Raw genomic sequence first — 15,927 nt, 5'->3', positions numbered from 1 at the left:
AAATGTGGCAAACGTGCAATCGTATCCACAGATCCATGCATTGTCATGAGAGGGTGTTCTTTTTTCCTTCAAACCTTCGGTAATTAAAAATTAAAAAAAGTTTTATAAGGACAATAATATGCTGTATTTTTTTTGTATATATTGTAAATATTTTACTAATCATACACTGGATAGACATCAGAAATGAAAAGTGGATCATTCTGCGTGGGACCTTATTAATAATTTGATGCCACATGCCTGTTGGGAAAACTCACACGTGCAGAAAAAGGTCGGCCGCTATGCTTGTGCTCATACGAGGTTGACCAAGAGATGTAGTTGGTAGGCTCTGAACTCCTGATTCTTTATTTTCTCAACTCTCCATACAAGAATACCAATGTGTCGAAAAGTATTTTCCTGATGCACCACACCACAAATGGCGTGCACCGCCAGTTGAAAAACCCTAGTTTTAATTTTCAAATAATGCGCTACATGTACATACATCTGTTCAAAGTTACTATCTCAATGATATCTGGAAGTGTACTTATAGCTACATGTATACTCCATAATGCCAGTAGTCCACACAAAGTTTCATTATTGTCAGTAAATTTGAATGTTCATATAGTAACTACAAGTTAAATTTTTTTATACTGAACAGGATCTCAGTAGATTTTTTCCCCCAAAAAGTGATATATGAATTTGATCCTAAACCATAAATAAAGTGCTAGATATGGTCAATATGAATTTGTTTACAAAAGGGGAACCATGAACTATTTAAGCAGATATTGAAAAATGTAATCAAATACAAAAGACAGTGTTATGATGATTATTACTTGAGGATTTATTCAATTGTATTTTATGTGATAACAGTGCTATGTATGGTAATTATAAATTGTTATACAGAATATCTTTGTACATTAGATCAATTAAACAGTGCTGTTAACATTGTGTTTTGGAATCTATGAATGTGTAATGAACACTATCTCGACTTATCCCAATTTGAATATCATGCCTCAAATCAGGTCATTCTCAACTGTTATTACTCATCAGAATTAAATCCTATCAGATGACATCAACCATGAAAGGGTTCCTCAACAGATTATAATTTTGGTGCTTGATAGGTGGGTTCTGAACAGGTTCCTGCAGATTTTCCTTTCTCTGCTATTTTGAACCTGAACTCTGTTCTTGTTGATTCCATAAATCCCAACTCAATCAATGTGAAATTAAACAACAATAAACAGTTGTGGTTTACTTTTTATTCATCACAGTTGATGTTCCATGGTGAACAAACTTGCACACAATTCAAACATTATTCACATGTTCAAATAAATACATAAATTGTCTGTTATGTGAAGGATTTTATCAATATCATGAATAGATGAATGGTTGACTTGCTCTTTAATTTACTAGAAATCAAATTATAAGCAAAAACTGAGGTCAGAAACTTTAATGAGCATAAAATTTTTTACAATTTTAATCTTTACAATGTATATTTTACTTGTAGGATTCCTGCAGTATAAATCGTCTTTAAGTCTTTAAGGGATTGTAAAGTGGTTTCTTCAACTTTTTATATGTATTGGGGACAGATAGAATCGATTTACACCATTCCAATTTTCAGTCAGACATCTGTGACATCACTTTATATCATCACTATCACAAACCATTATATATTATTATCATTATATATTTGGGATAGTGATACCATAAATGCTTAAGCAGTTCTTTAATTACAAGAACCACAAACATCTGACCAATACAACTGCCTTTATTCCAGCCTCTGATAGCTATTTGAAAGTTGTTGGCTGGTGAAGAGATAGAAAATCTAGGCCATGATGTTGCAAATCGATGTCCCCAAAACCATAAAAAGTTTACTAATAATCATTATAATCTCTTAAAGAAACAACAAACCTATCCTGATGAATTTAAATAGAGTTGGATTTTATATTGCCTGTAACCATAGTTTAAAAATCATTTGATCTTCAAATTAAACTTTTGCTGTATATTTTAGCTTGAGGCTTGAAAATTGTGTAAAGGCAAAGAGGAAAAACAGGGTAAAGAATTTCATATCCTTAATGAGACACTGGAAGGTATTGATGACATTTTCAATCAGCAATAAAATGACACATAATTATAATGTCTGTCATGTGAAGTATGGTATTGACACACAGAATCACATTTCATGCTGTTAGCACAGATTCATTCCAGTGGCATATTTTCTTAAATTCATTATAATCAAATGCTACTGGTAATACATAAATATATCTAGCTAGACTTAATCTTTCCTAATCCCTCAATAATTAGCCTTAATAAAACCAATTAAAGATATTGAAAGTATTGATTGATGATGTCTAAGAATACCTCTGACAATCATACTAGCTTAAATGATATATGACCTTCTGGTTCTAGCAAATCCATATTATGTCACTTATTGCTTGTTAAGCCCCACTGACATTTTCTCAAATGTTCTTCCAGCAATTTTGTTGAGCACAGCATTTGTGGCCTGTTCAAGCACTGTACATGGATAAACTACTACGACATGGCATACACCGCTGCACCCTTTGTATACTCCTCATGCAAGTTCACGAAATAATTTAATCATTAATCAAGCCGATGTACGAATACCCTTTACCGAGTCTTGCATCTGACTCTAGCTCGTGAACATAACAGAAAAACTAGAACATGTTATACATACATGTTGATACTCTGTTTTTCACAACAAAAATGATATTTGATTGCTCAAAAAATATAATGTGATCAGTTAGAAAAAACTATTACAGGTGAAATAATGGTTTGTAATAGAGTTTAACTTTGTCAAATATCAATCTGGCAGCCTGTAAGTAACCGGTAACCTTCAGCAATAAAATACATTGCCAATTTCTCAAATAGACATAATGTACATAATATATAAAGCTATGAATAATTAGCACTAGAATTTGACTAGAATTAACATAAATAATAAATCTATAAACAAACAAATAAAGTCGACATAAAAAATAAATAGTGTGGTAGAAAATTACTTGTATAGTATATATTAGATAGGTAAGATTTGATTGTTAATTGGTCATGGAAAGAAAATAAAAATGAAATGAAATTAAGTCTGCAACTAATGAAGATAAGATTACCTAAAGAATCTGTTTCTCCAGATGAATATTTCCTTTAACCTCGAATATAGAATAAACAAAACATTGGTATGAGGAACTACATGCATTTGTATTGCACCTGCAGTTTGATTTTTGTTCATACCAGTTGTTTAAAAAATGTTTTAAATCAAAATGGCGAAAAAATGAAAATCCTGCGAATGAAAAAAGTACAAATTGAGAATTAGAAATATATCTTGTCAATGAAAACTGATAAATATATTTACAACAAACTTTTTTACCAGAATGGAGACAAATGTTTGATTGATTTTAATTAGGCATATCTAATCTTCTAACTCTAACCTTTTGTTTATAATGATAATATGTCAAGTATTCTTTTAATGCTTTTGGCAATGGAAGACTAGCTATATCATCATAGGCAATATGATCACAAATTGTTGCTCGACAAAACTGTTTTAACGAAAAGGGAAAGGAACGATTCAATGGTTGAGTTAACATTGGTTCGAAAAACATACAACAATTAGGATCTTTATAATGTTCTATTAAACCTCGAACTGTTTCTGTGGCATACACGGCAGGATCATGGGAATCAAAACTAAATTTATGATTCCATTGTTCAATACGAGCATGTAAGGACCTATTATAACGTCTAAAACTCACAGAAAATAAAAACTCGTCTTGAGCACTATCACGTAATAAAAATGTCCCTTCTGGTTTATTTTCTAGGAGTTTTTCAGCCTCATAGCGATCCATCACACCCCAATAAAAACTACAGTTAGTTATACAAGATAGTTCTGGCACTAAACAATGCATATAGTCCACTTGGGTATGAACCACTTTTGAAAATAAAGGTACAGAGAAATCCACTTCTCCATAATGAGATTCTTCATAATCACTATTATTATTATTATTCACACCATAACCTCGACCCAAACTGATTGAATTTAATGGATAAGGTGGCAAGGTTACTGAACAGTGATTTATGAACATTTGACTTAACAGACTGGCTGAGGCAGCACCTGTCAGGGACTGGTTTGAGTGTGTTTGGACAGCAGGGTCTATACCTTCTCTCATCTCACGTGCTCTAGCCACTCTACGTACTTCATCCAAATCATCAGTTGGATACAGTTCATCAAAATTAGCTGTCAGTGTTAATGGGGAATTCCACATTATTCTACATCCATCCAAAAAAATAGGATTACCAGCTGCTTGAAGAAGATTTTGGGATGAACATGGTGTTTCTTTTGGACAAGCACAACAGGAAACTTCTGGTGTTGAAGATGATTCACCATGTCCATGATGATTAGAATGACGCCCTGCATGAGGAAATCTTCCCTTTAATTTAGAACTCCAAGATTTCTTCTTTGATTTGTTTAAATTGCCCTGAATTTTGTCTCCCTTCTTTCTGCGTGTTGTTGTAGTTTGACGTCGACATCCATTACAATTATCATTACACTCTCCACACTTAGAGGTAGTATTTTTACCTTTCAGTAATAATTTACTATCTGACTTATTGTCCTCACTTAAAACTTCAATAGTTCTTCCATCACTTGTAGAACTTTCCTCTTTTTCAGCATTTTCCACCAGGCTAACAAGAGATATTTCACTTCCACAACAGAAAAATGGTCTGACTGCTGAACGATGCATTCTGTGTCTGACTTGTAAATGATTACCAGAAATATCCTCTATTGGTTTCTGCTCATCTTCAACCAAAGTTTCTAATACCTGGATATCATTGTTGTCTGCTGCAATGAGAAAAATAACAGTGGCCTTTAATTATGTTGTATTATGATAATGTAAGTTAAACCACCCACACATCTATGAGGTTGACTCTTCAATGAGATATTGATTTAACTAACATCTGTTTCTTACATATTATTAACTTCTATTTCTATATAGTATTCTATATCACAGTATTCCATTCATTCACAACTTATATTTCAGCTATGATGAAATGTCAACATAACAAATCCCTCTCCCCTCACCTCCACTTATAAAAGGACATTTCTACTGAACAATATCTCATGCCATTACACTGAAAAACTATGGTTACATTCCTTGAAATTTTGTCAATTGATAGTGTAGAACTGTCACCTGCATTACTACCAAATAACATATTGACTAATATTTTTAAATTTTATAAATATATTGCTTTCCACTCAGATTTTCTTCTCCAACAGATCCTACTTTAAAATATCCTACTTTGTATCCCTCCTTCCATTTTAGTTTACTTTTGACCATTGATACTTTCATCACCAGCATCTATATTATTGCTTTTATTGTATGTTCAAACCAGGATTATTAAATCATTTCTTTGCTTACATAAATCTTGAAACATAATGATATAGTAAAATAGCTGGAAGATAACAGCACTGTAAGGCGTAGCTATAAATATGTTTTTAGATCATTAATACTACAGTTTGATTATAAAACATTTAGTGAATGATCTAAATTTCACACCATTAGAATATATGATCCTAGGTGATATACTATAGATATTGTCATTCACTGAGAAGGTTATTTCTTGAAAGCTGTCAATGTTTGTCACATATGAATGGTCTGCCATAGATAATATTACTTGATATTTGAGTATATTTATATATAATAAAATCCACCCACTCAGTTCAATAACAAACAATAAATCTCAATCATATTACACATGGGTCAATATTTATATAGCTTAGCTTAAAGATGGGTTTCCTTATTTTTTAGTGTCAAATTAAGCAAACTATTCGATTGATTGGTGTATTAGCATGTATTCTTTATCATATCATTATTTTCTTATATTGCATATAATTTAAGTTTTAACCAATCATAAATGTCCATGTATGTACTGTCAGGATACAAAAAAGACTTTCTGACCTTTTTAGATCGGTCACTCATTGGAATTCTGCTGGTAATTCTCTTCTAATTTAGCTAATTATGAATTAATTATGGACATGTGAGACAAACTGGTATTTTTCCAAGTCATTAGAACACCCCTACTTTCTATTCATATAAGTATAAGCATTTTCATTTTCATAAATAAAAATGAGGGAACCCATCTTTAATGTATTAAAAATATATATTTCAAAGTTCAAATTAATAATAAGTAAGTTTTATATCTTAAATTACATAGAGACAACCAAACTTATAACTCAGTTAATATCAAAATTTTTCGTTTGATAAAGGAAACTTTTGAAGAAAAAATTAAACATGACAAGAAAATTACAATTGATCTAAACTCAAAATGTAAATGCTCACTTCAGAGTGCAGTTTACAAAATAAAACTTGTATTTTATTATTGTTAAGTTGGTCACTATTTTCATTACACCATATAACAAAACAATATCAAATATCAATACCAACTGCTCAAAATACCATTTAACATTATACCTGTACACAATCAATACCTTCAAACATTCAAGAAAAGTAAAAAAAATAGATTTTCATAATTTGGCAACAATGGCAAGAAGCCTAATAATAATAATAATCAACACTCAAAAGATTTCATTTGTTCACTTAACATAAAGAAGTTTCATCAATACTTGTTGAGTAATATGTATTATATAATGCTACATACTTTGTAGTACATACTAAACATTCAATTGAATCCTGTGATTAAATTCAAATCTGTATAATAGTAATATATATTTTAAAACTGAATCACAAAACTATTGAACTGTCTAGCAAATTTACATTATAAATAAACCAACTTTGACCATTATTCTACAATAACCCCTACAAAATTGAAAATATCAAAAGTACTAGCAGTAATTATTACCAGTTTCTATTTTCAGCTGAAAGATTTCACAAAATTGAACATATAAACCATTTCCTTGTCAGTTCAAAAGAGTATTTGACATCATTCATCATATCTGTCAATTAGGTTATATATAGAATAAACAAAATCTTTCTTACACACAGCATAAAATAAAATCAAACTGATTGTCCTTCATAAAATATTCATATATCTTTCTTAGTAATTTTAACATACCTCAAGACAGATACAGCTTGAACAACAATTTACTATCCTCTCTATCAAATTTAATTACCAAACTCAAGCTTCCATTGATGTTCTCTTTCTGAATATTTGAATCTAAATGTTCTTTGGTAGAATCTAATAGGTGCCTATCCTGTTTTTCATATGTTACCCTACATTTATCACATGCTACACTACATTTTAAAAGACTTCCCATGTCAGAAGAAGTCTGTTAATTATTGACATATGTAGCACTTCCTCTTCACTTCTTTATTATTTATATATACCAAAACATATACAGACTAAATAAATGTAGATACTTTAGAAATTCAGACATATATTTAAAAACTATAATTGATTAGCAAGATCAAAAATTTGGTAATTTTATTGAAATAAATTCTAAAATGAACCAAACCTGCAATAGAAATCTAATCATTCGAGAAAAAAAACATCATTTTAAAATGATATTAGATATTTAGATATTATTTTACTTATACCTGATACATATAACATCATCAGCAAAAATGTTACTTGACTGTTGCCTTCCTTACCTAAACTACCTTAACTAAAACTTCATATCAATCATTGTAATACCATGTAAAACAAAGCCTAAACTGAAATCAATACAAACAAGCCATGGCTTTTCTCCCTGTGTAAAATCATCCTTTTGGCATTGCCCATCTTAATTAGCTCAACTCATTAAGATATATGTGATTCGGTAAAATTCATCATGGTATCAAAAGGTTTGAAAATTTTCAATAGTAACTTTAACTATATTATATATGCTTTATATACAATACAATAAGCTTAAATATACTAAACCCTTTCAAACAACATACCTTGCAGGTAACTTGATGTTCCATTAATAAATCTGCATACACTGTTAAGCTATTAACACCTACATATAATTCTTTCACAGTTTTTAAGCTCTAAAAATACTTTTAACAAGAGCCTTAGTTATATATCAACTTACTTCAATAACTTACAATAAGCATAAGCTAATACAATATATATACTTCATTCAACTGTTCACGCCATAAACTATTTATTGTCATGATGCAATATAAGTAATTGTACAGGTCACAGTGAACATGAAATGCCAAATCTGTAGGTCAGAAAGATAGCTAGCCAGGCAAAATAACTTGCACTTACTCAATATTAAATGACCTTAAAGATTTTTCATCAACTTAGTTCATAAAACCTTGAGCAATGGGTCAAACTAAACTTTTCAATTTCAAAATTTTCTTAAGTCTGTCTAAATTTGCACCTCATAAGTTTTTGCCTAACTCCAAATGCTTGAAAATAGATGCAAATTGTCATTTTCACTGGATGTTTCAAAATTTTTCAGCAAAATTTGCCCTTTTCTTTTTATTTTTGACCTTTCTTCGACTGTCAATCGTAAGTCAAGATAACGTCGTAAATATCATAGTGACATCTTTTGACATTTTAAAAATCTAACCACCATTTTGCAGAAAAGTTCACCATGAATTTGCATCAACATAGACCATATTAAAGTATTTAGGGGACTAGGGAAACATGCTTAAATATTTGCATAAGTCGCTCATAAATTTTTAGTGAAATGGCCCCAGGTCATCGATACACCAAGAACAAGTTTAGCATTATTGTCATTTTATTTTCTATGAATTATAACCAAAAATAATAATCAATAATCTCTAAGCAGGAGCAGGAAAAGTAAATTCAGGAATTCGTCATACGTCCATTACATTTATAGATAAATATTGTACAATCAAAATTGGCCCTGGAATCTTTATAGGGAATCTTTGGCAAATCAAATTAAACCACTCGTTATGACGCAATGTTCACGAACGTAAACAAAACCAAAGCAGCGTGTCATTCAATGTTTTGATTAATATGATAGATACAAAATTAAATAAAATGTTGGTAAAGAATTGAAGCTGATGGAAAGTGGAAAGAATGTATTCTTATCTCTTTAAACGAGTGGCGGTAAATTGATTATCTGTTTTGTTTTCCCGACCTTATTTAAGTTCTAATGATCTGATCAGATAACCCCAATCTCCTTGCCCACAAACCAAAGTGTAGTGGGCTTACTTTAATATGGGTTAATAAGACCATGTCAGACCATGTCTGAATCAATATTATATCTTTTAGATATATTTCGAGATATCTGGACAACCATTTATGATAACAATTCTATAAGATTTACACCTGTACTATATTCATAAGGTAGAGATTAAGCTTATAAATTCTGTTCTATTTAAAGGGACAGTTGCACCATTTTGGGGGGTTGATTTTAGTCTTCACAAGTACTAGTAATGTACAAAAATCACATAATTCCTTCAAAAATATCTCAAACTAGGAATTCCTTTCCTTTACTGTATATGACAGTGTCTCAAAAAAAGACGACTTTCAAATGCTGATAGTTCTGGACACACATGGATTTGAAGGCTCAAATTTCGAAGGTGAGCTGTGAACACACTACAGATTGGCTTACCTCAAAAATTCTTGTTTATGAGACTGTTTAAAAAAAATTTCAATATAAGAATTTATTATCTTTGAGATTGTATCATCAAATTGATACCAAACAAGGCATTTGATTAGTTCCATTCTTAAGGGTTATTTTGGCAGTTGACTTTTGAATCCATACATATACAATAGTAGGCCTAATGGTATGCACACAGTGTCATTAGGTGCTTGAATAAATTAATGAAACAGAAATTCATACATAACTAAGATTATTTAGGACTATATACAAAGCCTAGATTCCACTATTAATATGCTAATAGCTAGTATACCTAAGGTCATACTCAATGCTCTTATTCTACAGCATTATCAATATTTTTCCAAGTCTATGTGAAATTCTTACTTAAGACATACCCCTATAATCATCTATAAAATTAAGCATTTGAAAGAACAAAATGCCTGTTAATTTTCTTCTTCAGCAGTCAAGCTGCATTTCTCAGTCCTTGCAAATACTTGTCTGTTACTTTTAGTCACGAGTTTTGGGAAAGTTGGGCCTTTGCAGATAGGGCAGCTTCACCCAACTATTCACCATTTTTTTCGGGTTGATTTGCGTCTTGAATATATGTAAATAAAAAGTCCTCAGAAGTACTAGAAATGTACAAAAATCACATATTTCCTTCAAAAATACATACCCAGTATGTCTTTTCTATATAAGGCAGTCTTGAAAAATGACAAGTAGTCAATTAAACATTCAACTGTGGATTATTCTGGATTGCTTAGCTAACAAATTCCTGTTTCTGCAACTTACTGGTACTCATGTAAAATTGGTCAAACGAATGGCAAATCTCTCCTTTTAACTATGTAATGTTACATCTGAGGGTATTTATACTCTCTTTCTTATCATCATATTATTGAATGGATTTAAACATGCAGGCAGGAAAGTTTGTTTGTGATATTATTCAGAATTTACCTGCTGCTGCTGCAGTTGATTTGGCCATTCTGGATGGAAGTGTAACTGTATCTGTATAGTCTACTTTTCTGCTAAAGTATCTGAAGAATAAGGGAGTTAAAACGTCGAGAGTAAGTTCTCCGTTAATATCATAATGATACAAGACTGCAATTAGAAAATAACTAAGCCTTGATATTTTTGACAGTTAACTGACAAAACATTAGTATCCACCGTGAACAGGAAATGATAATCTGTTAATGGAATGTGTAGGAGTTTCTAAATATGACGTCAGAAGGAAAATCCCCTATGTCCGATCATCAAGTCTCTCACTAACGTTATTATTGCATTAGTTTTCATATATACGGAATATATTACATTTTATATCTTAAATTATATAATATATATAATTATCAAAGTATTTATCTCATTTTACAATAAATTTGATAACTTTTATAAACCGAAGGCGAATTTTAGCCAATGAAATATCAGCTGAGTAATTGTCTCTAAAACTCCCGCCAATTTGTAAAAATGTAAACAAGCTTCCAGTGGTTATCCAGCGTTGGAATATTGAATTTTCAAAAATTGAATTAGTCCTAATTATTTGTTTCCTCGTATTTTAGAAACAAAATGAAACCTTTACGATATGCGCACAATGACGGCCACACTGACCTATGTTTTGATGATTCCGGAAGGTGAGTTTTGCCGATAAATAGGCCTATCGTAATCTATCATAAAGTCACAAGTCATAATATACCCCCCACCCCCCACATAGTCAGATGATACTCGTCTCAATACACCCTAACACCAGAGAAATGAAACGTAAGTAACGGTACCATATACTTATGGATATATGTTGATTCAATATTATGTACCGTACAATATTCTTATAGATGTATATGTTGATACAATATTATGTACCCTACCATATACTGTTACTGTTAGATGTATGTTGATACAATATTATGTAAGACTTACCCTACCTTAAACTTACAGATATATGTTGACTTGTGGTACAGATGGTGATGTTAGAATATGGCAGGGTATTGATGATGATGACACTATATCACACAGAGCTGGTGATACTGTTTATTCTATAGCTTTTAAGGTACATCTCAACACAATTTATTTCATTTTGATTGTAAATGTTTCATAAAGAATTTTTTCTGTTGAATCAAAAATTCCTGGAAAAACTTTGTAAGATGTCACATGACTGATTGCAAAAAGCATTTTGTCTAAATAGTGTTTGCATGATGGTAACTTCCTAATTATAAGTTTTTATGGAATAATAAGCCTCATAGAGGCAAAGATGAGAAATATAAGAAGTGCACAAAAGTTACAGGCCTGCAAGCATTATCTTGAAAAGAATATTTTCAGTTTAAAAAGTGAAAAAGTGATTCAGGTGTAACCAACAACAACATACTTTAAGTAATCAAAAACAAAAGGTTCTGGTTTTTTATCTAGTAAGCTTAATTTGTGTATTTTAGAATGGAAGATTTTTTACAGCATCAGACAGTAATTCTATACAAGCTAATACATTTCCTGATGGTTTACCAGATGGCATTGTTACCAGATTTACTGCATCAATTAATCACATGGTTCTTAATGAATCTGGAACCACGATGGCTGCTGGATCAAGGTAAGACACTTCAACATTTTCAATCTTCCTAATTTTATGGGCAAATTGTTCACTGCTCAGCCTCAAACAGTAAAATTTAATTTAATAAGCTCACAAGACGAGATTATGTAAATCTATTAACAATTGAAAATATATAACATTACTGATAATCTCTTGTTGTGTTGCCAATAAATCAAGTGATATATCGCTATATAATAAAATACAATGTATCACACATGGTGGGGATGGGATTGAATGTTAATAACAACTCCTGCCACTCCCCCTTATATTCATGGAAGAGCAAAATTTGTCATAGCTAGGCACCAGTCACACATTTATGCAACAAAAACATCGAAAATTTTTGAAAAGAAGGACCTAAAACTTCAATCATTTCAATTTGATGAATTTCAATTTCTTCTTTTGATATCTTATTTGATATGAAAAAGTTAAGAACTATTAGGTATTTGATATTGCAGTAATGCAAGATATTTAATGTTACAGTAATGTAAGATATTTAATGTTACAGTAATGTAAGATATTTAATGTTACAGTAAATGTTACAGTAATGTAAGATATTTAATGTTACAGTAATGTTAGATATTTAATGTTACAGTAATGTAAGATATTTAATGTTACAGTAAATGTTACAGTAATGTAAGATATTTAATGTTATAGTAACGTTACAGTTATGTTAGATATTTAATGTTACAGTAATGTTAGATATTTAATGTTACAGTAATGTAAGATATTTAATGTTACAGTAAATGTTACAGTAATGTAAGATATTTAATGTTATAGTAACGTTACAGTTATGTTAGATATTTAATGTTACAGTAATGTTAGATATTTAATGTTACAGTAATGTAAGATATTTAATGTTATAGTAATGTTAGATATTTAATGTTACAGTTATGTTAGATATTTAATGTTACAGTAATGTTAGATATTTAATGTTACAGTAATGTAAGATATTTAATGTTATAGTAATGTTACAGTAATGTTAGATATTTAATGTTACAGTAATGTAAGATATTTAATGTTACAGTGATTTTACTATCAAAGTAGTTGATATTGAAAGTAGTAACCATAAAGTATGCCGTGGACATGAAGCTCCTGTTTTAAGTTTAGCTTTAGATCCTAAACAAGAATATTTGGTGAGTATCATTTAAATATTTCTCTTCTAAGCATCCTGAATAATTTATATATTCTATTATTTTTATATTGTCGTCACCCATTGTCGTCAAAATTGGCTTATGAACGTAATAGAGACTACAGTTTTCATCTGATTTGAATGAAATTTGGTGTGATCATTTGTATTGATGAGATCTTGGACAAGTTCGATATTCACGATTTTTCGATGAACTGTTTTTGAGTTATTGCCCTTGACTTAGCCTAAACGAATTGAAATTGGCTTGTGAATGCAATAGAGACTACAGTTTTCATCTGATTCGAATGAAATTTGGTGTGATCATTTATATTGATGAGATCTTGGACAAGTTTGACATGCACATCTTTCGACGAACGTTTTTTGAGTTATTACCCTTGACTTAAAAAAAACACGTCAAAATTTGGTTGTGAACATTTGAGAGACTACAGTTTTCATCCAATTTCAATGAAATTTGGTGTGAATATTTAAAATAATGAGATCTTGGACAAGATTGAACTTGTCTATCTTTTGATGAACAGTTTTTATATGCCCACATCTCTCTAAGTGGACGTATATTGTCGGTACCCCCGTCAGTCCGTCCACAATTGCTCGTAAACACTCTACAAGACACAATTCTTGACGGATTTTGACAAAACTTTGTATGAGTGTTCGTAATCACCCAAGGATGAACCCTATTGAAAATCAGAAGAATCGAAAAATATTTAATATGAGTTTTAGCTCGTAAACGATCTTGAAGGCACAATTCTTGACGGATTTTTACGAAACTTGGCGGAGTGTTCGTAATCTCCCAAGGATGAACCCTTTTTGAAATCAGAAAAATCAAAAAATAATTAGTATGAGTTATTGCCCTTGCTATTGGAAACGCATTCAATTTTTAGCTCGTAATCACTCTAGAAGGCACAATTGTTGACGGAATTTGATGAAACTTGGTGTGAATGTTCGTAATCACCCAAAGATGAACCCTATTGAAAATACGAAGAATTGAAAAATATTTAGTATGAGCTATTGCCCTTGTTCTGGAAAACACTTTTATATTAGCTCTTAAACACTAAAAGGCGTGATTCTTACTGGATTTTGACGAAACTTGGTTTCATTATTCAGTCCCGTGCTGAAGATTGAATATTTGCTTTCTAGAGTTTTCACAAGCTAAAAATTGATCAATATTATTCAGTATCGCCCTAAAAAGTTCAAAAGAAGTGTATGACTGAAGGTTGAATATTTCATACTGGTTATTATTACTGTACTGCTAAATATTTTTATTCAAAATCAAAGCTGCCAGTGGGCGTATATTACCTTGCCTGGCAAGCTATCTTATTAAATAATGTGTGTTTGTTTAAATCAACAATATCTTGCACAAATTAGATTTTTGGTATCAGGACTCACTCCACTAATTCATTTGCCATCTCTTCCCATGTTAAAACACGAAATTCAACCTTCTATAACTTTTTCCAGAAATCTCGTTGAAAGCTTTCCAATATGTCGAATGAAAGCCTGACCAATTCTCGACGTCACCTAAAAAATTCATTATATGATGACCATGAAAATTTTGAGCTACTAAAATTGAAAGTAGACTACTACCGGTTATACTCATCCGCTGGAGTTTGGCACTTCACAAAACGACTATTTTTAGAATTAGCCTTCCGCCTTTAGGTCTCTCATCATCTCACCAAATCTGAAAGATAATGCAATTTCAGACATCAAATTCCAAATCTAGACCAAATTTTACCCAAAAGGGAGAGAGAAAGAAGATTTCTAAAAGTAGCCTGGACTACATTCCTATACAATCATTTGCATAAAATGTTTTAGTGGAGTGAGTCCTATATATGTAGCTAATGTTTTTTTTCTTGCTTTAATTTGTTCTATAACATCTGTGGAACAACCTGACCAAAAATTATGCAAATAAACCTAAAAGTAAACCAGTGGTAGTGTTTTTACTTTCTTACTGTCTTTCCTATAATAAGCTATATATGCACTGTATAAGCTTGTATACGTACGATTCTGAATTGGTCAGAACTTTTTTATTTATGAAGATAATTCAATTCTGTAAAAAGATTAAGGAACGTTGACCAAAACCAAGCCTGAAAAACATAAATTACACAGAATAAGGGTCAAATTTATTACGTCACATTTACTTCGCACATAATTCTGCCTGTTTCTACTTCAAAAACCACAGTGCTTCTTAAATTAATGACAATTGCAGAAATAGAAATAACATGGAACCAAATGTTTTAAAGAATGAATCTTAAAAGACCATATATCCATTAGGTAGTGTGTTAAAGTTACAATCATTACATAACTCATTAAGGTTTATGATCCCTAAACCCCAGAAACCAAAATCAGTCCACATAGTAAATAGAAATAAATGATTTCTCTGTGTATTCATTCTGTCTTCAATATATCATTCTGCTGATATTTTCACCTCCCTCAAGTCTCAAAATAATATATATTTAGCAAAAATGAGAAATTCACTCATTTCCATTGAAAACTCTCAATATGAAAGGCGACAGAAACAAAAAAGTTCACATTTTTTACCTGGTTATGTAAAGAAAGTTAGTGAGGTGACACAAACTGACTACGACTTTGATCTTCCATCTACCTCTGCAGTGTATGAAGACCAAGAATTGAGCTGAGCTATGTGAATATTGAACTAGACTCTCCAGGTAGTCACAGGGTTTTACGACCAAGGCCTGAAAAAAAAGAAAGCAGTTTGATCAAAAT

At 31.0% G+C, this 15,927-nt stretch overlaps 3 protein-coding genes across 3 annotated transcripts in view; 1 reads left to right on the top strand and 2 right to left on the bottom strand.

The window, feature by feature from the left end:
• Window positions 1-3,383: 3,383 nt before the first annotated feature.
• Window positions 3,384-3,887, bottom strand: LOTGIDRAFT_156789 (hypothetical protein; the record flags this gene model as incomplete). The annotated part of the gene is made up of 1 exon (XM_009048062.1): window positions 3,384-3,887. The coding sequence occupies one exon, from the start codon at window positions 3,885-3,887 to the stop codon at window positions 3,384-3,386; it is 504 nt and encodes a 167-aa protein (XP_009046310.1).
• A 104-nt stretch (window positions 3,888-3,991) lies between these two features.
• Window positions 3,992-10,475, bottom strand: LOTGIDRAFT_156788 (hypothetical protein; the record flags this gene model as incomplete). Its single annotated transcript, XM_009048061.1, has 2 exons — window positions 3,992-4,819; window positions 10,448-10,475. Coding segments are annotated over 2 exons (856 nt in total), but the record flags the coding sequence as incomplete, so codon positions are not given.
• Window positions 10,476-11,053: 578 nt separating this feature from the next.
• The window catches only part of LOTGIDRAFT_110682 (hypothetical protein), a gene marked incomplete at both ends in the record, with an annotated part of 17,121 nt that continues 12,247 nt past the window's right edge, over window positions 11,054-15,927 (top strand). Inside the window, 4 exons of the mRNA XM_009048060.1 lie at window positions 11,054-11,118; window positions 11,420-11,531; window positions 11,911-12,062; window positions 13,087-13,199. Coding sequence (XP_009046308.1) covers window positions 11,054-11,118; window positions 11,420-11,531; window positions 11,911-12,062; window positions 13,087-13,199 — 442 coding nt within the window. The remainder of the gene's footprint in view (window positions 11,119-11,419; window positions 11,532-11,910; window positions 12,063-13,086; window positions 13,200-15,927) is intronic.

This window comes from Lottia gigantea, assembly GCF_000327385.1.
Source record: "Lottia gigantea unplaced genomic scaffold LOTGIsca_12, whole genome shotgun sequence".
Taxonomy (NCBI): domain Eukaryota; kingdom Metazoa; phylum Mollusca; class Gastropoda; family Lottiidae; genus Lottia; species Lottia gigantea.
The sequence above is the reverse complement of the archived record's forward strand: the minus strand, read 5'-3'. Positions and strand labels throughout refer to the sequence as shown.